This window comes from Atheta coriaria, unplaced genomic scaffold (genome assembly GCF_025399875.1).
Source record: "Atheta coriaria isolate IRGN ID8LTWV9N9 unplaced genomic scaffold, Caltech_Dcor_3.1 hic_scaffold_7_pilon, whole genome shotgun sequence".
Lineage (NCBI taxonomy): Eukaryota > Metazoa > Arthropoda > Insecta > Coleoptera > Staphylinidae > Dalotia > Dalotia coriaria.
Genome location: NW_027045449.1, coordinates 2371255 through 2398705, shown reverse-complemented (window position 1 = coordinate 2398705; position 27451 = coordinate 2371255). Strand labels below are relative to the sequence as shown.

Sequence of the window (27451 nt, the reverse complement as noted above, 5' to 3'; positions counted from 1 at the left end):
GTCGACCGCATTGCATTTGTTTTTACGACGGCGGACATTATCGCGTTATCGCGCGCTCAACTTGTTACTTAAGCGCGTTACTTAATCGCAAATTCAACACAATCCGCGAAAATTTCTATCGTGAGGTGTTGGAACACTTATAATTTACAGTTTTTCAGTGCATACTTAACTAAAAACCAATTTACATCGTTTAAAAAGTGAATATTTTCCTAACCTCACACGGATCATCAACAGTGTATTCGTACTTAAGTATAGTATAAAAATAAAAATAAAAATAAAGTGTTTTGTGTTGCATAGTGTACAATTACGTAGTGCCATATTGATTTAAAAACTTGGATACATTATAAAAGGATAAAATATTAAAATTCAAAAATTCAAAAGGTTTGTGGTTATTTTTAGAATTAAATTATATTTAAGTCAATTCCCACTCATTTTGTTTGTTATCATGGAGTATTATATAATAATAACACGGAAAATAACCGAATATACACGAGTGTATAGTAAATTCCTAAAAAGTGACTGTAAAATGCGTTTATTTAGTTTTTACGATACGTTTCATTAAAAATATAGCGAAATAAATTACCGCAACATGTCGTGGCCGAGGCCGCAGGCGACGTCGGATGATTATAGTCATTAATTTCGTGATTATACGCGACGCCCGGGCCGTTTCGATTCGGTAACGAGTAATAACGAATAATGGCGTCGGGGCTTCGATCGACTCTTAGTGTAACTCTACTAGCGCCGAGCAAGTCGATTGCAACCCTTTGAATCATACATGAAGTATGTAACCACAACTACACCACAACTAGACGACTAGGTGTAAGTGTAGTTGCTTATACATAGGAAGCATCAAATTAAAATTTACATCACGTGGTTGTACATGTGCGCATAGTACATTGAAGGTTTGGTTATAATTTCATTTCAATATCTTGGAAGTTGAAGCCGCAAATTGTAATGAATTGCATAGGGCTTGTATTGGTACAAGTTTTGGAACTTGGGCACTTATTTGGGGTTGGGTTTAACTGGACAAATCGAAAGTTATGGGGAGGGGTGGAGAATGAGATTGTAGTTTTGGTTGGAATGTGTTTTACAAAGCTGATAATCTCAAAAGTTAGGTTATAGGATTGTTAGATGTTGCAACACTGTAATGGGAATTGTAATTGAAGAAAATTGTAGAAAAAAGATCGGATAATGTCCATAAAAAATATTTTTTCAAGAATTATTGATTTTGTTGGTAAAAACATTAAATTTTAGTTTGTAATTTTAAATTTCGCGCTATAAATCTCATTTCTCATTTGATTGGCCAAGGGAAGTGACGTCAGAGTCAAGTTGCTTGCTCTGATTGGTCTTTTTTAGCTATCCTGACGTTCTTTACGAATTTTTCATGTTTCATTCTACTACCAAATATTATCAAATAAATAAATATTTTAGCTTATTTTCAGTAATACCAACTGTTAAAATAATATTTTTAGGTTATAAGAAGAAAAAATCCTAAAATTAAAGATTTCTACTTCTTTTTGTCGTCTGTCAGACGTCTGGAGTAGTGAATACATCCAATTTCCCTCCTTCCATCATTCCACGTCACAATATCCACAATTCCCTGCCACTTGCAACTTCCCAAAGTGCTACTTGAGCAATGCAGCGGTCTTAATAACGCCATCAAGTCAATAATACACTCTCCAACAGGCAATTTTCGTTTTTATTACCAAAAATATCAATCAAATCATCCATTTTATTTTATTTCACATTTTCTTATATCTTCTCTCAAATTAATTAATATTCTCTAATTGCACTTGCAATTAAATCACAATCTTAATAGTTCCTCCTTCCGTTACTTCTTCCGGTATGAGTGTAAATAAAATAAAATACGTGTAAATTCAGATGCGATGCAAATGCAAGAATATAGGAATGCAAATTTAATGCGCGTTCACTGAGCTACAAAGGCATGCAAATGATGTACCAAACAAGAAAAACGAGCGAGCGAAAAAAAAAACCTACGCAAAAGAATTTACTCCACAAGGGTGGAAGCTGTAAGCTGAAACCTAAAAGTACGAAGGGTTGTCGGAGACAAACGAAAGAAATACGGAAGCTTAGAAGGTGCGCGACGTAATTTACACTTTTAATTTAGATGAAAGCAATTAAAATTAAAATTAAAATTATTCAACTGATGCGACATTACACGTCCTACAAGATTTAAATTATCGGAATATAAATTGCTTCATTACAAGCTATAGAAAATAACCTCAAATAACCTCAAATAAAATATATCATAATATAGGTTATGTTTTTATAGCTCTTCGAATCAAAAGTGTAAACATAACATAACCTAACCTCTAAACCCAAACTCTTTGTTCACTGCGAAAGTAAAATAGAAAGACCGACACGTTTCAAACGCGCACGTTTCACACACCAACCCCTATCCGCTCCACACCACAATATAGGGGTATACTGCAGTGTACGCCGTGTTATTACGGCTTTTACGAGGCGCGCCCGACGCATCGCAACATTCGGCACATTCGCAACCCCTTTTCCTTTTCGGTTTTCATCTTAGCATGCCACACACCACACACACTAAAATAAGATAGAAAATGTGTTATGCTGAATTTCTGCAAATTGGTGAAACGTGTGCTCACGTAATGGCTGCGCTGTGACCATAACCTCACTCATAACCTACACTCGACAGAATTCTACCGAAAAATAAATATTTCGATATTAATTTCATCATCAATTTTTATGCTTCTTCTGCGGTTGGCAGTTTATGACTTTCGAGCGTCGTTTACGCGCATTTGTCGCTGTTATTTCGATGATTCCGGCCATTTCGCCCGATAGTATCGCGTTGAATTACCTTACTAATGCTTCCATGACTTTATTACTATCAATATAAACAGAAATACAACGCGCGCTTCTCTTCTAACAAAATAACCTCAAAAACGCGTTTTATTCGCTTGATATGCAACCAAACACACCTAAACACTCATCTTTTGTGAGTATTCGTATTGTAATGAATTAAATCCGTCACTTTGCATAATTGCTTCCTAGCATTCCTCCCTTTTTCCGGTTTTGGTCACCTCTCTCATTCTGTTACATGACAATACTACCTCTGGGGTAATTTTAGCAATAGGTACAAGTTCACATTTGATTTGAATATTGGCTTTGTGTTTTGGTTATGATGTTGAAAGCCAGCCGACGTGCCTTACCGCACAAAGGCAGCACACGACTTAGTTTAATCCTTCTTGTGAGCATCCTCAAAGCTCACAGGGTTTCGTCTACCTTTATGAATGTATTAGTATTACTATTAGTAATGCATAGGTTTGGTTAGGTTTTGGCGTTTCATCGTCATTACCATAATTACCATCATGACATGCGCAGAATATTAAATTATGTACTTTTTTTTCTGTTTGCAAAAACGTTGAACTTTTACTTAATTTATAAACGAAAAACAAAGTACGTACAAAGACTAATTAAATTCTAATTTCACATGAAATTAGAAGCTCTTGTGGTTTGTACATAAATTTAATGAAATATTTAATTGACAATAACTTAATGAATTTTCAGCGAATTTCTGAATTCTGAAGAAAAAAAAAACAGAAAAATGTCGCGCTGGTTTCAGTGAATGCTAAAAGTTGGAAAATTTATAGGCAATAATCGTAAACGACTTTTCTTGAGTTCGCAGTTTTTCATCCGGTGTTATTGCAACGACTGTTCTTTGTTTGTTGTCGCAAGTTTTCGTTTTCAACACGTCTTTTCTTTTATTGCTTTTTATCTGTTTTATGCTAATATGATAATTGTTATGAGCTCTTGTAAGTATTTCTGTTGAAAGTAATGGAAGCAATGGAAGTGAGTTGAATTTTATGGTTATGTTTGTCGAAAATGTAAAAGTTGACTCGAAAACCACCAAAAGTATATTACAACTTGTAAAGTGACAATACCCAAACACAAAAAGAGTGCATTTTGAAAAGAAACATAATGATTTTACAACCAATTCGTAAAATGTCCACAAAAGCTTTCGAAAGTTACTTTGTCACCTTCAAAATGTCCATTACTACAAGTATACAACCATTTTGACCTTGAAACTTTTTTTTTTTCATTTCCCTATTGAAAAACACGATTTTTTCACAATTTTCTCGCCAAATAAGATTATAATTTTAATTAGGAAATGTACACCGCCCCAAAATAAGACTAAAACATGAATACAAAAGCCTGGCGTTTTTTTTTTGCATTTTTCGAATAAACACTGGACTCTTTGCTTATTACTCTCGTTCGTTTCGTTTATTTCGCTTCTTTTCCACTTCCATTCTATGCCAGCTTACAATGCGCAGTGTGTTCTGTTCGTGCGTATTTGCATTCAGTATCAGCTGCGCCCTGAGTTGAGTGAATGCTTAGGGGCGGCTTAATTTTCACCAGCGTGTGTTCATTTCCTCTCGATTTTACGTTTTTTGTACGCTCCACGCGTCCACGAACAAAAAACAACGCCAATTTCCATCATGAAGTGAAAGAAAAATTGTATTGTGTTGGAATTGGGGATATATTAAATGCACTTTAGTTAAAATACAGTCCACTTGAACAGCCGCACTTAAGTTTTCATACTTTGCACTAAGAAATTCATATTATGCACTATAGATTGTATAACTTATATTTTAATACAATGCACTTATATATTCAGGTTTAAGCTTAAATTTGCTTTGAATCAACTTTTTAAATTGAAACTTTATAATTTGTGGTGGTTAGGTAGGGTACCTTGTTTGGTATTATTTGTGGGGCGGTCGGGGGGTTGGGGGTGGTCGGGGGGTTGGGGGTGGTGGTTAGGTAGGCTACCTTGTTTGGTATTATTTGTGGGGGGGTTGGGGGTTGGGGGGAGGAGGTGGTTGGCGGTTGGGGGTTGGGGGTGGTGGTTAGGTAAGCTACCTTGTTTGGTATTATTTGAGGGGCGGTGGGGGGGGGGGGGGATAGAAGGGGCCGGCTAAGAGTACGGCACGTACTTAATACTGCAAGTTTTATAAGTGCAAAGTATTAATTTCATAGTGGAAAGCATTTTATTCAAGTGGAATTCATTTTTCAAAGTGCAAATATTTATTTTTAAGTTCAGTTCTGTATTTTTAAGTGCAAACATTAATTATAAGTGCATTTAATGAATTGACAAGTTAAAAATCGAAAAAATAAAGTTCGTTTAATTACATGCCGTTGGAATTTTCAAACAAATGAACAAACAAGCAAAGAAAACAAAAAAATCAACCATAATCAAAAAATTTATTTTGACTTAAATTTTGACTTATTTTAAGCCTAAACTTGGTTTTTACTCATATGACTCCGCAAATGGTGCTTTTGATTCTGGTCAAACCCACTCCCCAGAAACTCAAACAGTCTGGCGATGACCGATCGATATTATCGTTTCGTGCCGTGCGGAAATTGTCTATCTGTGTGACTAGTATCTCTTCCAACACCAAACATTTTCATGTTTGTGTCTGTGTTTGCATTTGTGCATAGTTTAGTTTTAGTTACACTGTTCTGGTTATCGCTATCATCGTTTCCATTAACGCACACACGCGAAAATGAAATTTTAACTTATTTTATCACCGCGTGATGGTGATATTAACTTATAACTAACTCATGTACTCATGTGAGGCATGTTAGTTAATTGCAATTTTGTTTTTGTACATGCAAAAAGTAAAATCTCATTGTTGTGTGTATATATTTTGCGATACACATTTGAGGCGCGTCGCAGGGTAGTTCCAGGTTCGTTAATTGGCAATTTAACACCCAATTAAGTCCACCGGCAGAGCGGCGGGGTCGTTGCTTATCGTCTAATATCCAACATCAGAGCTAACTTAGGTTAAAGCAACGAGAAGTGCTCAAAGATATTGCTTCAAGTCAAGTAAAAATGCAATTTGAGAGCAATTTCTTCTAACGATGTCAAAATTATTCAACAATTTAGGATAAATTTGGAATACGTGTTGTTTTTTCGGTTGTGTCGCGAGTTAAGACACAATTTTCTCACGTTTCACAAAGTTCTCAATTGTACAACAATAAATAGCTTCGTTATTTTGAGAAAAGAAAGTTAGATTCACGCAGGAAGCGAAAAGAAAAATCAGAAAAAATAATAGACACTATTTTTATGTTTAAAATGTTCCCAAATAAATATGAATAAGATATTTTTTTCAAAAATTGTTTATTTCGTTTTTAAAAAGTTACTTTTTAGTTTATAACCTCTAAACTTGCGTCTTTGCACTTATAATTGCTTCTAACATCAATATTGAGTTTTTAAAATCGAAAATTTGATGCTAATTGAACCAAATTTGAAAAAACAAAATGCAATATCAACAAAATACTATCGAAATTCTCGCGGTAGGCATCCCAATCTACATTTTCCTTCAAAATGACGTCAATTTTGAGTTATTCCCTCTAATAACTAAAAAAATATATAAAACAATGGAAAATTAAATAAAAAACGCTTTTCTGTATTCCATAACCTTATTCCACTTAAATAAATACCTAATAATACCGATTTACTTACTCCTATTTGTTTTCCAGATTATAACCTAACATAACCAACAAAACAGAGCGCAAAGTCACATCTATAAGCCTAATTCCTAATTCGAAAACTAAATAATCCCGAATTCAGTTATCTTCCTAACCCTACATCCAATCATTTCACATCTCCCACTCGTTTCATTGTTTCATTTCGCCTTTCGCTCCAGCGCGTCCCCAGCCGTTACCTCCTGCCCTTATTATCCATATTAGTATTTTCCGGCACTTGTCTATTCTTCCCTCCTCCCTTCTAACTCCTCAATCCTCCCAAAGCACCCACCTTCATTTCTACAGTTCAAGTCTTCCTACAAAAGTCTTCTCCTAGTAAACTTCCAAACACAAAATTCGTTTCCGCAGCTGTCTGCGATGCGTCTGAGCCGTAATGATATTAGACGCGCGTCCCGCGGGACGCACGCTTATTGTCTTTTAAGACTTTTACTCCTAGCATTCAACTATCAAACACACACACCCACACAACACACAGATATTTTTCCAGACATATTTCCTCATTTCGTCTCGTCACTTCCCAGCTAACGTACTAATAGAAGCTGTTCACTGTTCGTTTTGCTTTTCGTGTACTATACATTCAATCGAGTTAACGTTTCACGCATGGCAGCATGGCACACGCTGCCAAACTTATAATATAATACGTATCCATCTCGCCCGCGGGCGAAAACGTTGCGACAAGCAAAGGAAGCGCGCAAGGAAGACTGTCGAAAAACTGGATATACGTGAAACTTTCACTCAACTGATGTGAAACATCCGGATATCTGTCATGGCTACGGCAACACAATGCGAACAAAATAAAATCTTTTTTTTTTTTTTCAAAGAAAAGAAAAAACTTATAATATACAATTTGCAGGTTATGTATTCGTTAAAAATTAGCACATTGAATGTGACCTAACCACAAATTAAACAAGTTTGTAAATAGAACTAATTACATATTCTGCTGTTGAATGCGAACATGTGATGTCGGATGCGTGCGTGTTGCGCACCGGAAGCAGGACATTTGTACGGAATAAGTGAAAATAAGGGAAATAAATAAGCTGACTCAGCGTTGGGACAAATACAAATACTGCAAACAGCGATAAAGCCTCACTAAATTTATATCTAAACAAATATTAACTTCAAAAATGTTCAAATCTTTGCCTCGAAAAGATAAATTTATTAATTTTCCACCCGTGGAATGTCTAAATGTCTAAATTCCGAATATTCGGTATTCGGTATGGCATTGGAATTATCCACCCCACACGCTCGCCGCCAGCCTGGGTAGCCGGCAGAGAGAAACCCAGGGGTTGCGCGTATTGATCGGCGTCGGGGCGCTCGCTCGACTTCCCCGCGATTCGTCGTCGTTGGTGTGTTTCGCAGTCAGTACTGCTTCCCGGCTGCGTCCCCGCGGTCCCTACGCTTTCCCACTACGTATTTTCAACGCGTTGTGGGTCTGATATTTTCGCGATCGTATTTTGCAATCGCGCGGCGCCCACATAACCCAACATCCGACACATCTCGCCGCTTGGCGGTTAGTTTGCAATTGCAAGTCTTCTCGTCGTGTTGCCATCGCGCAACAGCTGCACGATGATAAACAAAAGAATGACTGCATTGCTGCACTGGTACTACGCCCACGATATTATTTAATTTACGTTTTGAGTTTTGCAACAGTTGCCGTGCTGTGGCTGCCTTTTTTTTTTTAGTTTTTCTTTGTATGTGTGTTTTTGTGTGTTGTGTGAAATTACGTGCATCGTGTGCAACGTTTTATTAATTTTTCGCAGCATCAGACGTCGTAAAATTGGATATCAGTGTTGCCGACAGATGTACTTAATTTTTGTACGTGTTGCTATTTATTTTCATTCAAAAACTCGTCATATCGTGTGATTTCAATGCGTAAAGTGGCAAAATTTTAAAAAATGAACCGAAAAATGTGCCGATCATGTTTTATCGCAGTTTTTATTTAATAACTTTTAAACTAAAAGAGATTTTGAGTTGATTCTTTTAAAAATATATTCTGGTTTAAATTCTGCGTCTTATTTTCCCTTATAATATTATTAAAACCAAATAATTACTATATTTAAAGCCATTTTAGTAAAAATTATAAAAATTTCACTTTTTTGTTAATAACTTTTTAACAAAAATACTTATCAACAATCTATTTTTACAGTTCGAAGTGGAATTTCATTCTGAATAACTGTCCCGAAAATTATTAGTCTAGCTTATGAACTATAAAAGTTATTTTAAAAAATGTAAAATAAATTGACTCCGAAAAAAAGTACCGGCCATGTTTTATCTCAGTTTTTATCAAATATCTTCTAAACTAAAAAAGCTATTGTTTTCATTCTTTTAAAAATCTATTCTGGATTAAATTCTGCACCTAATTCACCTCGTAATCTTATCACCACAAAATAACCAAAACATTTACAGCATATTTTCCAAAAAAAATTATAAAAATCCACTTTTTTGTTAATAACTTTTTATAAAAACAACTTATCAACAATCTGTTTTCACACATCGACGTAGAATTTAATTCTTAACAAACACCCCAAAAATCAACCCCCAAACTTAAACACTCTCAAAGATATTAATTAATTTCTACCTGTAACAAATCCCCAACCAGTTTACTGATTTCAATTTCGATTTGTTGCTTGTTGTACTCGCCGATTGTTAATTTCTTGCTTCATTTGTTCCTCTCTCTACACCAGTAGTTGCACACACAGAGCAGTAGTTTTCCGTTCGCACGTCGAGTTCATTCGCCGCTTAAAAGAAACGACGCTGCTGCACACACACAGCGCTAATGCGGCGCAAGGTCATGACCACGACGAACAGCGGCGGTGGCGGCGGCGGGCGCGCGACTCTTTTGACCCACATTGAAACTTTTTAACGCAATTATTGTTCCGCCCGTCGACGACGTCGGCGCACATATCCACAATCACCGACAATGAGTTCGCTTTCATTGCTACCACGCACAGCGCGAAACAAAAAACAAAACCAAACAAAAAAAAAAAAAAAACAATCACAGAGCACAGTTTTACATCTTTCACGTCTTGAAACACATTATTTTAAATTTCAGGTGATGCACAATGTGAGCATGCATCGGTACTGATCGAAACCGCGCGTAGAATTGTGAAATGTTCGAAAATCGGAAGTATAAAAAGCAGAAGTAGGTAGTCGAGACCTTCAAATTGTTGTGTATTCTCATTTCAGGCTTTGAACCCTCGAAAAAATAATATACTGATGTGCTCCAAAGATGCCTATCGCTGTTGGCTGCGCCGCTTGCACTCACAGCTGTGCGTTGAACAAAGATAACGTACATTCGGGTCCTATCTCTAGATTACAGTCCACACTGTGCCCTTATTTCATCCTCTGTCGTCCCTTTCTTACACGCGCGTCGATCTTGCTTCTTTTGTGCCTGCTTTTCGGCGATACCGAGGCAGGTCCGAAACTTGGAGCTTTCGGAGAGCGCTTGCAAGTCGTTCCAGTCCAAGGCGTTTTTATACCTGCTCTTGGTTTATTTTTCTTTCCAGATAAGATTTTCTACGCTTGTGTTGAACTTGAAAACCCCGAAATTTACGAAACGCATTATCTATGTGCTTGGATTCATAATCTAATAGATTTTATTGCGTTTTTGTTAGTTTTTGATGAATAACTTGACAACGCAATGAGATAACTGCATTATTTTTTCTGTAGTTTATACAGAATTAAATTCTGCATAATATAAAAATAATTGTAGAAATTTTCAGCATTTTAAAATGAGTTTAAAAACAATTTTTATTAAAAAATTATTTTTACTTATTAATTCCTTCTTAACTAATTGAAAATCCATTAAATCAACATCATATGGGTGCCAAAAGATACCCAATTTAAATATCTAAAACTTCATGAAAGAATTATCACTCTAACTTTATTATTTTCTGAGATATTAACAAAAAACTAAAATTTAGACCGGTATAATTCACTTGCAACCATTCAGATTCATAATATTGTGTTTTCGTTGGTTTTTAATTAATAACTAAACAACGCTATGAGATAACTGAATTATCTTTTCACCACTTTACGCAGAATTAAATTCTACATAATATTCATATTTTTGTAAAATTATTCATTGCATTAAAATATACCTAAAATCAATTTTTATAAAAAAAAATATTTTTCTTCATTATTAACTCTATAACTAATTAACAACAAATATAATCAACAATACAATACCATCAAAAGATGTCCAATTTAATTATCTACAACTCCACAAAAGAATTTTCACTCCATCTCGTTTTATTCCCAAGATATTCCCAAAAAACTAAATTTAAGACCGGTATAATTCACTTGCATCCACTCGCAATGCCTGGAATGTTAACATTCGATTGTTTGAAAAATACGATTGTTTTTCTCCGCGAACCGCACGCTCGTAAACATTCCTAACCTCCAACCTGACAAACAACCCAATAAAAACAAAAATAAATCAGAAAATGCACCAATAAATCAACTTTTAAGCTTTTCAAACTTTTCATTTCAATGCTGTGCGTCTGCCCATACTAATTATTGTTTCGTGCTCACATGTAACGCAACCCGAGACCTTCGTCGGCGCATATATAAATTGTAGGTGGATTTTTCCACGTCGCGGTTATCTCTAGTTGGAAATCGCCGGTGTTAACAGTTCTTAGGAAGGCACCGTAATGACGCCATTGTTACATGTGCTGCGTGTGCGCAAAACTTGCCAACGTCGCAAACATCAACGTATTCGATGACATTTTATAACAAAACTTAATCATTTCATACGTTTTTTTTTTCTGAACTACACACAAAAAAATTAAAAATAAGAGAAACTTGTAATTGTGTTATGTTGATGCCTGGTTAATAAAGTTATTAATCGTGTCAGGATATAAATGATATCCTGCCTCTTTGCTTGTTAAAAGTAAAACAAATGCGAGGCAATTATTTCTTGTTTACGTCTGCGTTGTTGCCTTTTTTGCGTGCTCATGTTGGGAAATTAAAATGTAAAACATTGTGTGTTGGTTAACTAGTAGTTGGCTTTTGCTTGCATTGTAACTTAATGCGCGCAGAAGTTGATAAAAAGCGAATTAATGCTCAAACAAAACTACTAACAACACAATAAAGTTGCATTAGTTTCAAGTCGATTTACTCAGGTATTTATAATTGTAGAAAATTCATGAAGATATCATTAGAAAGAGAATTTAAAGGAGATTAAAACTACATATGAGGAGAAATTGTATCTGCAGGGGTTTTTGCGTGGTGGGGGAAAGAGTAACACATTGAAAATGCATTGATACTGATGTTAAAATCGTTATAACTCCGAAACTATTAAAGATACAGATACAATTTTTGGAATATAGATAGATGTCAATATGGACTATAAAATACACTACATAGATAATAATAAAATATTATAATTTTGTCACAATTCAAGAAAAACTTGAAAAAAAGTGAAAAATTGCATGAATTTAAGAAATTTTGCTTAAAAAACGCGTAAAAATTAATAAAATATTTTAATAAATATATCTCTCATTTAGTTCTAATTATTTCTTAAAATTTTATTACCAGAAACATTTTTTCCATTAAAATTTGAGCTTTTAATTCCAATTTCTCAACTCTCACCGTCGGAAGACAACTTTCCAACATTACTCAACGTTTAATATCATCACCTACAGAGTATTCATGAAATTTCCACTAAACTTCCACGAAACTACCTTAAATTCCATTCAAACAACGCATAATACACGTCTGGCAATTGCAATTGTTCGAAATTACTCACGGTATGCAATTAAACACGCACTGCAACATGCCACGCCACGAAAACAACAACAACTCAGTGAAAAACAATTCAAAACAAATTAAAAATCCATTAAAACCCATCAGAAAACCAGAAAAACGACAATAAACAGCATATAACTCAATTGATTGGATAGTGGAATGTTTCACTAGCGAAAACAAGCATGAATTGAGATGTTCCTTTCATATGATTGGCTGTAGTACTTGTAGTTTGTAATAATCTCGACAAATAACCGAAATGTACTCGCATGCATATAATACATGTGTTTGGTGTGTGTTTGTGTGAGTAAGGATAATGTGTGCGAACGAACCAACGAATGAATGAATGAATGAAAGTTTGATTTGCGTATTCCCACTTTTTTCTCTCCTCTCGATCGCTCTCGTGGGTTGATTTGAGCGATGTTGCGCATTATTGTAATTCGCCGCTTTCCGCCATTCGCCATGTTCGCCGGCTGCGCAAATGTACAAAGGCAATCAGTCCAATGAAGAGCGCGCGCCGGCGCAGAATCCCCGACGAACCGCTATTCATTTATTTCGTGTACAGACGAGAACCAGAACGAAAACGGTAAACCGAGTTTATTACAGCTCGACGGCACGTTTTATTATTTATTAGTGTCTGGCAACTGCGCATGCGCACTGCGAAACAAACACAAACTACACGCAAAGCTTATTTTCCAGTTTATTATAATTTTATTTGTGTCGCTTAAGACTGTGAACGATTGTTAACTTTCAAATATGCAGCAGTCACAGTCTTATGCTTTCTACGCTTAATAATAGATGGCAACACTGTGCGTGTACACCTCTCTTACTTTCTCTCATGCCCAGCCTACTATACAAACACGCGCGCAAATGCATTCACACAATGCGTTTGATAAATTGTTTAAACTAACCTTATTTTCTTGTTGATATCGTTAATATCCGAAATCGCACTGCACAATACACTAATTGTTTGATTTGCTTGCTATTTCACTGCTTTTAATGTGACGGTATTGAGTTATTTCTGATTGTGTGCACACTAACCTCACACACATGCGCGCGGAGACCAGACACGAAAGTCGTACACGAAAGTACCCGATCCGCACGCCGCGTCGAAGCTCTACGTCTGCCCCAAGAGCGAGTGCGCACGACATGCGAGGCGACGCCTTGTCATGCTGGCGAATGAGTGGGGAGAGGGGAGATGAATGCAACCAATCCTGTGTGGCCAGTGGGAGAGGTTGCCTACGCGCATCACAGAATATTTAGGTGGAGAAGTAGGCGTACTGCGCTCTCCTTTTTATTCTCCTCATTCTCTATTTCTGTTTAACTCGTTTATATCTTCATCTATAATAATACTATCTCTGTCACTCTGGTTAAAAACAAAAGTTGTTTACGGGAATATCTCCGCTGTGTATTCATATAGATATATTTGATTTCACATTTAGTATGGGTGATAGTGAATTTTTAACCAATTTTAAAACTTATATTCTGTATGATTGTGTTGAATGTTTTGCTAAGTGCGCATGCGTCATCTGGCGTGATTGGCGCCGACGGTGGTCCCGTAGCGTGCCGACAGTCCCACCATTACCGGCGGAATTCCATTGCGCAATCGCCATGCGTTGATTGGACGCCCTCCTTTTGGTCCTTCTACATTTTCTCCTCCTGTTCATTTATTCATCGCTGAAGGAGCGTTTGCAGTTGGACAAGGACTAGGAGTGGAATGAGACAGAGTGATGAGGAACTTGGTACACGAATGAACGTGAATACGTGATCGTGGTGATTATGTGCATTTTTTCACTGCGTTCGTGCTTTGTTTTCGGAGAACACACGCACGCACGCGCGAGGTTAATTGCGGGAACGGCGGAACGAAACGACGTATTGTTGGCGTGCTGAGTTGTGTTGGCAACATTGTGTTGGGTAATTATACAAGGAGATAATTAGTTATTTCCACCATTTTATTGGTTACAATGGTTACGCATTAGTGTTTGGGTATTTTAATTAAATACTTTGGTTGTATTACCCTTAGAAGAAGTGTAATCATTATTAATTTATATTTTTGGTAATATATTCTAGGGGAATATAAAAGTTAGGGATATTTCGTTAATATCGTAAGTGTGAGGCTTTAGGTTGGTACCGGAAGTAGACATTTTAGTGTTTATTTAAATCAGTATAACTTTCAGAGGAAAACTCGTAGAATATTGATGGAGATGTCATTTTATAGATAATTTAATGGAGAATATAAATATATGTCAAGAAAGTACGTAAATTTATTAATTATCTTGTAATTTAATGAAAAATTGATGTTTTTTCTAAATTTTTCAGTGTTTCGATATAAAAATTTGTTATAACTACGAAATTAAACTAGATAAATGAGTGATTCTTCTTTCTATGCGTATATCTTCATAAAATCTATCATTTCCCTCTCAAAAAAACAAGATTTCCTAATAAATGGCGCCTAAATGGCGTTTTTTCTTCTTTGAATGTCTTTTTTTGAAGTGTGGAATGTTGCATATGCGCATAATACACCGTAGTGTCTACCTTTGCATTTGATATGCACCACACTTCCCGATCTACCTCTGGGGGATTGGCCTAATAGCAGTGAGGTGGTCTTTCACGGGGCTGCACCGAGTGCACCTTTCCCCTTTCTCTACCTTTCTCTCTTGCTATCTTGGAGTGTTCCCACTTCTCCTTGTTCGCTGGTTGAAATCAGAGAGGGACATGGGTATCAGAGTGTGCGCCGCGCCCTGTTCGAATCAAGTGCATTCTATGAATCATGCATGATGTCACAGAGTGGTCCCTCGCGAATCAAATCAGTAGCTAGTTATCAGTATCAGAAATAGGAAATATGAAAGATAGAAGATATTAATGACTGTGTGAGTTGTAGATAAGTAATTTTATTGGAAAGTTGTACGTATTTATGACGTAGGTAAATTAATTTATATTTTCACTTTTATCATTTTTTGATAAGCATTAAGCTTGAGGAAAAAATTAATTTCAGAAAACAGTTTGAATTTTAAATAAAAGTGGCAAAAAATCACTATTTGTTTCAAAATATGATTTTTTTCTTAAAATATTAGACAATTCAAGTTTTCATGAGCAAAAACAAACAAAAACTTTAAAAATTATGAAATATTATGTGTCCCACTTGTTTTAAGCAAGAAACGAAGTTTTGGTTGTGTAAATTTGAAAGAAACCACCATTGAACGAATCTATATTGAGGGTGCAACTAATTCGTCCGCGTCGGATTTGCAGTTGTCATCGCACCCCTGCACTTTCATCCCTAACACGGCGCGTAAACCGTTTCACCCTCTTGCCGCGCGAGATAACAACATCAACTCCCCCAACACCAACTCCAACGCCGACGCCGACTCAAATTTCCCCCTTTTTCGGATGCTTGCGTTCGAGGGAGATTCCATATGCCGGTGGCACACTTTCAGTGCTGCTTTTCCAAAATGTGGGTCAGAATCATCGAGAGAGTAAAACTAGGTTACAAACACGCAAAATACATCAATTAGAAATTTGTATTCAACAGTTTATTGCAAAATTTTATGGAATTTTAAACTTTTTATCGAGTTTTATTGTTTTACAAATGAAATGTTGATGATAATATGCTTTATCGAGAAAATTATTTGAGTATGTACAGATTTGGCCCTCTGGTGTGCAAATTGGAAGTAATGTTTTGTATTATTGGTTGAGTTTTATTATTTTACAAATGAAATTTTAATGATAATGAACTTTATCATGAAAATTATTTGTGTTTGGACAGATTTAGCCCTCTGGTGCATAAATTGGAACTAATATTTTGTATGACTGATTGCCTACTAGTCATCCGCTCGAATATGTTCCAATAGGTGGCGCTGTTTCGTGAAAAACCAACATTTTTATGTTTTTAAAAGAAATTTCTATCAAATTTCAACAATTTCGACACAATTTCTTATCAAAATGAAAATCCACATTGAAAAACACAGTAAAATTTCAAAAATCTCTACAAATTTCCACCAAAACTCATTAATTCCCAATCAATTGACATAACTGTCTGCACCATGTCTGCACAAACTCATTAACGCTTCCCCTTATCACTCTGTCTATATATAAATATAAACCTCAATTGTTCTAATTACACGACTGCGATTACGAAATCAAAGTGAAAGCATTGTCGTCTCTCCAATAATTGCTTTATAAATAGCACTGACATTTCCGTATGATCCGCATATAATTGGCTACAGATCTGTATTAATACACACAGAGTGTTAAATTTAAACAGTGTGCAGTATGTGAATGGTCAACATTGTTCGGAAATCGGCGCGCGATAGCGAAAGCACACAACGAAGAGGTTAAAAGTCGCGCGCGCCACTCATGCGCGATAATTTATTGTCACTTTAGTCAATTATCTTAATCAGCGTGCGCCGGTCGAGATTAATAGCCAATTATATTCTCTACGTACGAAGAGGGACCGATAAGTTATTATAACATCATTAATTTAATTAGTGTCGGCATACGCGGCATGTTTTAATCATGTTTTTAATTAATCAATCATTTTGCATATAAAAATCAGTTGTTTAAGTATAAAAATTTGATAGGTAACAAGATAGGGAAGGTAGCATAATTTGGACCAGCGCCTAAGTTGGACCACCACGATATCCGCGGACTGTTGAAGTTTGTGCAAAAATAGGCAGGTCCCTTATTTTACGCGTATTTATAAACAATTAATGCAACTATTTGGGTTAAAACTTGCCGCGTGCTTTCGTCGTGACAACAACTTTGTGCATCATTGATTATCAATTCTATTATAACGACGTAAGTGCAAAAGCTGTCAAGCCGTTAAAACGTTAGTTTTACCGATTATTATTTTATCATCAGAAAGCTTCTTTATTTATCTATAATTTATAGTATTAATTTTGAGAGGTTATGTTATATTAAGATTGTCGTTGATCATTAAATATAAATTCTTCAAGTTGCCCAAGTTGGACCGAAGACAGGCATCGGGTTTTAACAGTGAAAACGTATATCATTTTTTCGACCTCCTAGAAAAGCTTGTGGACGAGCACAAATCTTCGAAATGATCCACTGTATGAAATGCCGCATTTTGGTTTATACAAAATGTGCTTGTGTTACTGCTAAAACTAAAATTAACTATTGTGTCAATTGCCGTTAAAAAAGCATGGTCCAATTTAGGAAACCGCGCGGTCCAATTTAGGAAACCGGTTTCTTAATTTGGACCAAAAACACAATTTTTTTAAATTGAAATTTGAGGGGTATAAATATAATTTTTACTTAAACCAAAAATATCATTTTGTTGATAAGCCTTGTGAGTTACTTTTCCGCTACTTAATTTTTATTGACAGTTTATATGTGGCTCTATAAATCAAAAAATATAAAAATGGTCCAAATATGGCTACTCTCCCCTATTACGTTTATATTGAGCCACAGAAGATATTTTAGTGTTTAAACATCAAAAAAACATTAAAAACATTCAATTTCTTGAAATTTTAACAAAAAACATAAATTTTCATTAAAAATCAATAAAAACGTTTAAAATATTAACATTAGCAATGTATTGCAATGTAAAAACACCTAAAAACAACAAATTTACATCAAAATTTAATGTTTTTTGAAATTATTTGTGGTTAAACGTAATGTTGGTTGCCTACATACACAAAATTAATAAATTTTCAACATAAAATCATATAGCGTCTAAAATGTACCGAATCAAAACTACAATGGACGCAACAGGTAGTCGAAACCTCAATCCACGCACACGATGTGAAAACTACCCCTTCTACAAGGGTAGCAATCGATCAAACTCTTTAATACAAGATAACAAGCAAAAACTCCCATTTAAAAAAACAACAAAATGAAAATAACTCATTCTTAACCAAGGGGTCGTGATAAAATTAATCCACTATAGGGTGAGGTCATGGCAAAGAGGGTGCAATGGTGTCTTGGTAGTAGTAGTCCTCGCGGCGCCACCGCCTCGAGTGGGGATAACATCTCGCACTCCTCTCGCGAGTCTTTCAACTCCGCCTACCCTAATAAAATCTCACCCTCACCCCATTTCACCCCCTAAGTTTCAAAACCTAAGAAATAAAAAAATAAAATTTTCACTTTTACAGATTTTACACATAATTTTAATCGAAACTTCCAACAATCAAGAAGAATAAAATGCAACAAATCCTGCAACGTGCAAGCTCCACAGCCAGGACCTCTCGCACCCTCATCATCCAGCAGGTGCAGAGACTTCTATCCACACAACTCGAGTTTACCAAGGTAACATTAGCTTCTTCTTCTTCTTCTTCTTCACAGTCTTCAATGCATTCTATAATTATTAACTTCATCTACCTACCTAATTTACATAAATATTAATCCTAACATTTCATTCTAACCTATAAATTACTATCGCTTACTATTATTAATTGTGTGTTGTGTGTGTGTGTGTGTGCGACGCGTCATCAGTCCGGTGAAAAAAAAGTTTCAATAATGTAAGTTTAGAATTAGTTAATTGTTAAAAGAGAGAAATTAATGACGAAATTTGCAATCTTGTTCCTACACGAAGAATTTGGAATGTTATGAATTTTTCATATTATGGCCCCTATAAAAAAACCTTCCTTTGCAGAATAATAATAAATTATGATCTGGTAATGGCTTGAGATAATGCTTACTCTTAAAAAATTAATTAACCTATATGTACATCTCTTGACTGATGACGCATCCAATTTTAAACAGAACTAAAAAAAAAAAAATAAATAAAAAAAAATTAAATTTTTAGGTTAAATTTTACGTTTTTTACGTTTAAAACTTACTTTGATATTAGATTCCACATCCCCAACATTTTATAAACGAAGCATAACTTCAAACAATCCTTTAAACACTCGCGTCGTAATTCTATAAGCCCCCGAGAGCGAATGGACAATCCAAGTGCACTGAGTTGAAATGCGCATGCGCGTACACGCAAGCACAGTCGTCGCGTCCAACCCTTGCGGCAATTTTTCCGCGCAATGCAGCAACCGTATTAGCACGACGGCGGACGGGCCGCCAACGCTTCACTGCGACCGCGCCACTACCGCCATCTAACCAGTCGCGCGCTGGAACAATGCCGCACGATCCAAACCCAACGCCGCGTCACGCCACGCATGTACGCATCCACACCGCACGCCACTCATATGATGTGCGAATTTTGAGGTTAAATGCAGAGTATACCAAATTTCCATAGCCTAAACATTGGCGTGCAATGTCACACAGCGCCATCTTCATGCACATATCCACACTCGTTGTGGGACTGGGCGAGCGTATTTAGTCGAATACACTTCTTGACTTGAGAACACAATCGCTATTACTATGATATTTACTATGTAGTTAAGAATGGCAATGTAGGCTTATATGTAGATTTCTTCTTAGGCTAGAGGTTCTCGTACTTTGAGGTTAGGTCTAATGTAATGACTTAACTTGAAAAAACGCTGAAGGTAACGATTGGGGGTATGAAATCTTCATTATTCTGTAAAATAATTAAGTTTTAATTGTTTTTTAAAGGTTTTTGATGAATTTTAAGACTTACAAGTGTTTTTTACTATCAAATTAACTGAAATACTACTACGCATGCGCGTATGACTATCTTGTTGTTTAGGGGGATGCTGAACCCTCTTGTTACCCTTTTTTCTTGGGTCTTCTCTTTGCAATACTCAAATAATCTACTCATATTTGTTGCTTCCTTTCGGTGTGACAATGCAATCATTTTTCATTTATTTTTCTTCTTAAATTATTAATAAGTACCTAGTTTTCTATTTTAACTATCGACCAGCAAGGAGCCCCAGATGCTCTTGATATCTTCTTCGAATGGTACTCTTAATAACTCTCACAACTGTGAAAATTCTTGTTTTGTTTGTAAAATTTGTTTAAATTTATTCTTCTTGATTGTTTGTTGTTAAGATGTTGCAAACAACGATGTTTTATTCCATTTTAACCGACGTTTTGGTTGTTAATTGATGTTTATACTTTTAATCATCACACATCGACCGTTTTCTTAAATCGTAGACATTTTCTCGGTATGTAGGTACGCGAGCGTGAGGAACGCGTACAAAATGGCCGCCGAAGAGTCACGCGACGATGGCCGTCGGCCGCTGAGGGAATTTCGAAATTTCGATGCGCTACGATCTAAACATGACAGACTATACCGAACGAATGAGTGTAGATGCTCTGTTTGTTTATATTTTTAACGTCGTTTGTTTAAATAGCAAGGAATTATTGATTATTTTGTGAAATTTTCAACATGGCCGACTTTTTTTCATAATTTTTGTCAAAAAAACAAACAAAAATATTAATAACTACAGCCATTGTGATATAATATTAAATTAAGTTATTTTTATACTGAGTGTGGCGGGAAAATCGTATTTTTAAACAATTTGTTACATTTTGAGGTTATATTGTGTTTTGTTGGTCTTAAAGGACCGTTATAATATCGACAGAGGAAAATTTGGCACGCTTGACGACACGCATTATGGTTATTTTGAAGATTTACTCGGAAAAGACCGAGTTATTCGAGATCCAGAAGAATGTGAAGCTTATAATGTTGATTGGGTCAAAAACGTAAAAGGTAAATATAAAAACAGCATTTTTTGTGTATAAAAAGTTGCCTAACAACTTAAAATTAAGTTTTTCTTTAGTTTTTAGTTATTTTAACAAAGAATTAAGCCCCAGATTGCATAAAAAACATAAAAAAAACAAAATAATTAAAAATCGCCATTTTAATTTGATTTTTCTTATGAAAAACTGATAAAAACTTAAGAAAAACTTGACTTTTTGATTATATTTACTAATATTTGTCTAGGAATGAGTAAATGTATCCTAAAACCAAAAACAACGCACGAAGTATCCGCAATACTAAAATTCTGCAACACACATAACTTAGCAGTATGCCCACAAGGTGGCAACACTGGCCTAGTCGGCGGATCAGTCCCAGTTTTCGACGAAATTGTCCTCTCTACAACACTAATGAACCAAATTATCTCGGTTGATGATATATCTGGTGCTGTCGTCTGCCAATCTGGTTGCATACTCGAAACATTAGATTCTCACCTAGCTAAGTATGATTTAATGGTTCCACTTGACTTAGGCGCTAAAGCATCTTGTAATATTGGTGGAAATGTCTCGACAAATGCCGGCGGATTGAGATTATTGCGATATGGCAATTTACATGGGAGTGTATTGGGGCTTGAAGCTGTAAGTTTGGTTGCTGTGGTGAAAGGGTGAAAGGTTGAAGTTTGAGGGGTGAATTAAGGGTATTTCCCTTGTAGGTGAAGGCTGATGGGGATGTGGTCGATTGTTTGAGCACGCTGCGGAAGGACAACACTGGATATCACCTCAAGCATATGTTTATCGGGTCGGAGGGGACGTTGGGGGTTGTTACCAAAGTGGCACTTCAATGTCCGACACGTCCGAAGGCTACAAATGTTGCTTTTTTAGGTTAGTTTTATCTTAAAACCATCTTTATTCATTTTATACTAAATTTTTATTTTTTCAACGGAAAAAAGGTACGAATTCATTCCAGAATGTTTTAAAAACTTTCCGGAAGTCAAAACATTCACTCTCAGAAGTGCTCTCTTCGTTTGAATTGATTGATGCGCAATCATTGAATGTGGTTACGAAACATTTTGGCAAACAGTGTCCGATTTCTCAACATCCTTTTTATATTTTGATTGAAACGCATGGGAGTAATGCAACGCATGATGAAGAGAAATTGCATTCGTTTCTTGCTGAGACTATGTCGGATGGTGTTGTGTTGGATGGAACTGTTAGTAGTGATCCGTCAAAGATTGCGGATATTTGGCAGTTGAGAGAGACGATTACAGCTGCTTTGCAACATGATGGTTATGTGTTTAAATATGACTTTTCTATTCCGATTAAGACTTTTTACTCGATTGTGGAGATTATGAGGGAGAGGCTGGGGGAGAGTGCTGTTACTGTTTGTGGGTATGGACATATAGGTAAATATTTTATTGGATTTTGTTTAGTTTTATGTAAAAATGTCTTTGGAGAAGTTTTTTTTGATATTAGTGAAGAATAACGGTCTAAAAATGTGGAAACATTGTTTTTATGGAGTAATTTGTGAATAATTCAATGAATTTTTATGTTTTAATAAAAATTCTTTTAACAATAGATTCTATATTAAATTCTACATATTATTTGATAAAAATTTCATTGATTAAGTTGTTTTTCTTAATTTTATTAACAAATGAAAAGAAATCAAAATAAAATTTGAAATAATTTACAAAATTCTTTATTACTCTGTATATAAAACAATATTTTACCAAATCTCTATATAATTTTATACAGAATTTAATATAGAACCGATCTATGCAAGAATTTTTCATTTATCTCATTTAGTTTTCGAATAATTAACAAAAATGTCTGAAAAAAAGTTGTGATTTAAAAATTTAGACCGTTATCCTTATTTATTCGAAAATAGTACTTAAAAATGTTTGTTTTAGGTGACTCTAACTTGCATCTGAATATAACTTTAAAAGAATATAGTGAAGAAGTCCATGGCAAAATTGAACCTTTTGTTTATCAGTACACATCGCAAATGAGAGGCAGCGTGAGTGCTGAACACGGCATCGGTTTCCGCAAAAGCAAATATTTGCAATATTCTAAGTCGGCCAGTGCCATCGGCTTAATGAAAAGTTTAAAACAAATGATGGATCCTAAAGGCATTTTAAATCCTTATAAAGTTCTACCATAATATTTCTCATTTTTGCCTTTTTTTCTTAATTATTTTGAAAAATATTTGAAAAAACTTATTTCCAAATTGTGAAAAACTTATTTTGCGTGATAAAATTGTAATAAATATATTCAAATCAAAAAATATTGCTTATTTTATATTATTATCAATCATAATCCAATATTTTCCACAAAATTTTGCAAAATATTTTACAAATTCATATTTTTTGAGTTATTTTAAACCCAAACACGGAAAATATTCAATTTTTAGCTTACAACGTCATAATTTCTAGCCTCTTACTAAACAAAATGCGTTTCGGAAAATTACTTGCATAGTTTAGCAAGTTTTCTCTATCATTTTGGCAAATATCATGTTTACATTCTGCGCTGTACACTCAATTAGCGTTCATCTATTCCTGGCGCATCACCGTATCATGCCACTGAAGCGCGTCAAACTCTCATGTTCTCAATCCCATCGTAAAACTATACTTAAAACGAAAAACTTAAAAACTCTAAGATAAAACACGCTTTCCACGCTCGTCGCGCACCAAAATATTACGCCTTTCCGTTTATTGCGCTTGTGTTTTGACTAGTTGCGGCGTGGTGGGCTGTTGTCAAGCCGCTAGCACGCCGAAAGTCGAAATATAGAAATGTAAATTTAAATTTCAACCGCCTGACCCTGAGTCAGGACGGCAAACAGGTTCGTCGTCTTTTCTCGGCGTGCGCACCACACAACACCGGCTTTTAAGATATCAACCCAACCAAACTCAGCGCACACCTAACTTAAATCAACTTTTGTAATATAAAACAACCGCTGTGCACAGATGTGTTTAGTTTAGTTGTGTTAAGTTGGTCAGTGCGCACGTTACTTAAATCTATTATTTTGTAAAGTGACTTAAGTTAAGCAAAAATTACTTAAGTTAAGTAAAATTACTTAAGTAATAAAATGTGTTTTAAGTGATATTAATTTTTATTCAAATTTCATCTTGCATCTTGCACTTCCGGTGTGTGTGAAAATGGAAATTATTTAATTAACCAGTTAAACGGATTGTTTGCGAGCGTTGTAAACCTGGTAATTTGTTGCAAGCGAGTGCAATTCACAGTGAAGGTATGAAAAGTAAAACTCATCAAAGTGGAACTAATTAAGGCGGAACACAATTATGCACACGATTCAATTTCACACCGTACCTACACTCAACTAGATTTAATTAAATTACTTGCAAATTATACTTTCACTTGCTACTCAGTACCTAATATTTCCACAAACTAATCAGTATTTTACTTAAAATGCTAAAAATTTTGTTTTAAACAATTAAAAGTGATTTATTTACATTTTTAACAATATTTACCTCAAAAATATCATAAAAAAATGATTTTTGTTAAAAAATTTTAATTTATTGCAATTTTTGACTAAAAATTACATTTTTTATTGATTGATGTGATTTGGCTTATCATCACTCGTCATATTTACGTTTTGATTATGATTTATTGATAGCTAAATGATTATTTATTGATAAATAATGTTTGTAAATGATTTGTCATTCAATATGCGTGTTATCAATTTGATATCAATTTGAGGTGCATGAATTGTCGGCATGTTCGTTGGTAGAACGTGAATTTCAAGTTTAAACAATGCACACGAACTGCACGCATGTTCTGTCACTGGTCTTAAATGTTTAATGCTGTTGTTTAATGTTTATCTTATCAGCTCGCGGTATTTTCCTAGAGGCTTGTGCTTTTAGAGGCCTACAGTTGTCAGTTGACGGTTGCTGAGTTAACACACGTTTAATTAAACATAAATAATTTAAAAAAATGTACGAAAGAAGAGAAATTTTAAATGTTTTTTATATAAATATTAACTAAAGTGTTTTATAAATAAATTCATGTGTATTTACATTACCCACATGAAAACGTTTGGAATTTTTTGATGAAAAAAAAGTTATTTAAAGATTTTTAGTATTACGCGACGTACACACCTCCAAAAACCTAAAAAAAATCGCACATTTCATAATAAGAAACCGTGACATTCAGCGGTTAACGTTTTTATGGTGTTTCTATTTTTAGAATCTATCTGCGTCAAGCGCAAAAACTCGCTACTTAACATACAAAACTCAACGCAAGTTATCAGTCTGCCCCGACACGTCGTGCTAGTAAAGTAAAGTAAAGTAAAGTAAAGTAAAGTGAAAACCTGTAAATTAAAACTTAAATTTTAAAGTCATAACAATTCAGTATTATATTTTAAAATGTTGCTGAGACAATCAACGAAGAGCGCATGCGCAGCGTGTTATTCAACCAGTGCGAGTGCGAATGTGTTAAATTTAAACTTAAATCACAATGCAAATGCAAGCACAAGTGCGGAAGTGTTGCCTAACTTAGGTTTTTTAAATACAAATGGTGCGCTGCGCACAGATGTGCGCGAGGAATGTCGATGGACGAAAGAGTTGTATTCGCGAAATGTGATAAATGAGGTTAAGTTCGCGGCGAGAAGGAATAAACATGGTGTGGTTGGCAAGACTGAATTCACTAAGGTAAAAACATAACCTTCTTTTGGAAAAAAACTGAAAAAACACTTATTTTTGTATTTTTAAACCTTTTTTTTTATTTTTAACATTTTTAATAAAATTTAATGATTGAAACTTATTTATTGTTGCAGAATAACTTTAAAGTCACCCGTGGTAACTTTCACAGTCTCGATGAACACCACGTCGAACATTTCGCCGGCATCGTCGGCGAAACAAATCTTATTATGGATTTATCTGACTTGGAACAGTATAATGTTGATTGGATGAAGCACTTACGAGGTATAACTACAGTGTTATTTGGGTTGCCTATTTTATATTCACTATTTTGTAAATTTTAACATAGGTAATAGTAAATTGGCGCTTCGACCGAAAACAACCGAAGATATTTCAAAGATTCTTGCCTATTGCAATCACCATAAACTTCCGGTGTGTACCCAGGCAGGTAACACTTCCCTGGTAGGTGGCGCTGTTCCCGTTCTAGACGAAATAATCATCTCCACATCACGTTTAAACCGTATCATCAGTATTGATGAAACTTCGGGTGTATTAGTGTGTGATGCTGGTTGCATTCTTGAAACTCTTGATGATGAACTGCATAAACACGGTCTTATGATGCCTTTGGATTTGGGAGCTAGGGGTAGTTGTCAAATTGGTGGTAATGTAGCAACAAATGCAGGTGGACTTCGTCTCTTCCGATATGGAAATCTACATTCTAATATTTTGGGTCTTGAAGTTGTGAAAGCAGATGGAGAAGTGTTGGATTTGATGAGTAGTTTGAAGAAGGATAATACAGGGTATCATTTGAAGAATATGTTTATTGGGAGTGAAGGTACTCTTGGTGTGATCACAAAAGTTGCAATTCAATGTCCGCCGAAACCCTCGTCAGTGAATTTGATGTTTTTGGGCCTGCAGAGTTTTGAGAAAGTGTTGCAGACTTACAAAAGGGCGAAAACTGATCTGGGGGAGGTTTTATCAAGTGTGGAAGTCATGGATGCTGCGACGATGCAGTTTATTGGTGATAAATTAGGTTCTAAGTCTCCGATTGGGGAATATCCGTTTTATTTGATGATTGAGACAAGTGGAAGTAATCAAGGTCATGATGAAGAGAAGATGACCAACTTCCTGGAGTACAGTTTGGAGAAACATTTGACTTTGAATGGTACCCTGGCAACTGAACCAAGTAAAATCAAGGTAATACATATTTAAAGCATCATTAAAATTTGTTTTTTCATGTTTTTTTCATGTTTTTTGTTTAGGAATTGTGGAAAATCCGTGAAACAATCCCAGAATCCTTCCACAAGGACCTCTATGTTTTCATCTATGATTTCACGATGCCACATCAGATATTTTTCACGCTTGTCGATGAATTTCGTGAGTTTTTGGGTGACAAAGCGCGCTCAGTGTTCGGTTTTGGTCACATGGGCGACGGGAATCTGCACTTGCAAATAGCTATTGATGAGTACTCGGTGCAGCTGCACGAGTATATTGAAGAGAGACTGATGAAGCGCGTGCATGAGTTGAATGGCAGCATCAGTGCCGAGCATGGCATAGGTTTTCTGAAGAGTAAATATCTGCCGAACGTGAAGAGCGCAAACACGTTCAAACAGATGCAGGAACTGAAGAGTCTGCTCGACCCCAACGGAATACTTAATCCATACAAGACTGTTTACATGCAGAAGTAATTGTGTTTTGTATATGTTTTTAAATTGTATTAAATACATATCTATATTATGATTGTGTTATGGTGAGAGGGTAGGCAGGTTATTGACGGCTACCGTTACGCGATTAACGCAAATTTACCTAAAGATAAAGAGAGGGGGAAGAGGATCGTAGAACACTGCGACTGAACTGCTGGACGACTTGAGCCCGAGTGACCTGCGGTCAACCAGGTTGTGGTGCGGAGAAAAACAGGAGTGGGGGTAAGCCTGCTTTTGGGGTTCTAG

At 35.4% G+C, this 27451-nt stretch overlaps 1 protein-coding gene and 2 long non-coding RNA genes across 7 annotated transcripts in view; 1 reads left to right on the top strand and 2 right to left on the bottom strand.

The window, feature by feature from the left end:
• Positions 1-4775, bottom strand: part of LOC135796054 (uncharacterized) — a 32832-nt gene extending 28057 nt beyond the window's left edge. The window contains exon 1 of the long non-coding RNA XR_010549223.1: positions 4708-4775. This is a non-coding gene — a long non-coding RNA (uncharacterized lncRNA). The remainder of the gene's footprint in view (positions 1-4707) is intronic.
• Positions 1-27242, top strand: D2hgdh (D-2-hydroxyglutaric acid dehydrogenase). 5 transcript variants are annotated; one of them, XM_065307943.1, is made up of 7 exons: positions 1-381; positions 18390-18543; positions 20716-20863; positions 21098-21489; positions 21564-21732; positions 21801-22253; positions 22758-24799. In XM_065307943.1, exons 2-7 carry the CDS (start codon positions 18439-18441, stop codon positions 23006-23008), a joined length of 1518 nt encoding a protein of 505 aa, XP_065164015.1. In that variant the 5' UTR covers positions 1-381; positions 18390-18438; the 3' UTR covers positions 23009-24799. The 5 variants fall into 5 exon arrangements, with proteins under 5 accessions (XP_065164015.1, XP_065164013.1, XP_065164014.1 ...); XM_065307941.1 differs by lacking the exons at positions 20716-20863; positions 21098-21489; positions 21564-21732; positions 21801-22253; positions 22758-24799 and adding exons at positions 25640-25787; positions 25852-26699; positions 26765-27242 and having other exon boundaries at positions 12-381; XM_065307942.1 differs by lacking the exons at positions 1-381; positions 20716-20863; positions 21098-21489; ... (1 more) ...; positions 21801-22253; positions 22758-24799 and adding exons at positions 8120-8135; positions 25640-25787; positions 25852-26699; positions 26765-27242.
• LOC135796052 (uncharacterized) lies at positions 18375-20466 on the bottom strand. The gene is made up of 3 exons (XR_010549221.1): positions 19829-20466; positions 19077-19768; positions 18375-19001 (listed from the first exon to the last, which is right to left on the bottom strand). It is a non-coding gene; the product is annotated as an uncharacterized lncRNA (long non-coding RNA).
• Positions 27243-27451: the final 209 nt, after the last annotated feature.

Bases quoted from the DNA above. Each gene is read 5' to 3' on its own strand.
- D2hgdh (XM_065307939.1), top strand. From the start codon at position 25,230: ATGTTGCTGAGACAATCAACGAAGAGCGCATGCGCAGCGTGTTATTCA. The intron at 25,515-25,639 runs GTAAAAACATAA...TTATTGTTGCAG, and splicing joins GCAAGACTGAATTCACTAAG to AATAACTTTAAAGTCACCCG. The intron at 26,700-26,764 runs GTAATACATATT...TTTTTTGTTTAG, and splicing joins CTGAACCAAGTAAAATCAAG to GAATTGTGGAAAATCCGTGA.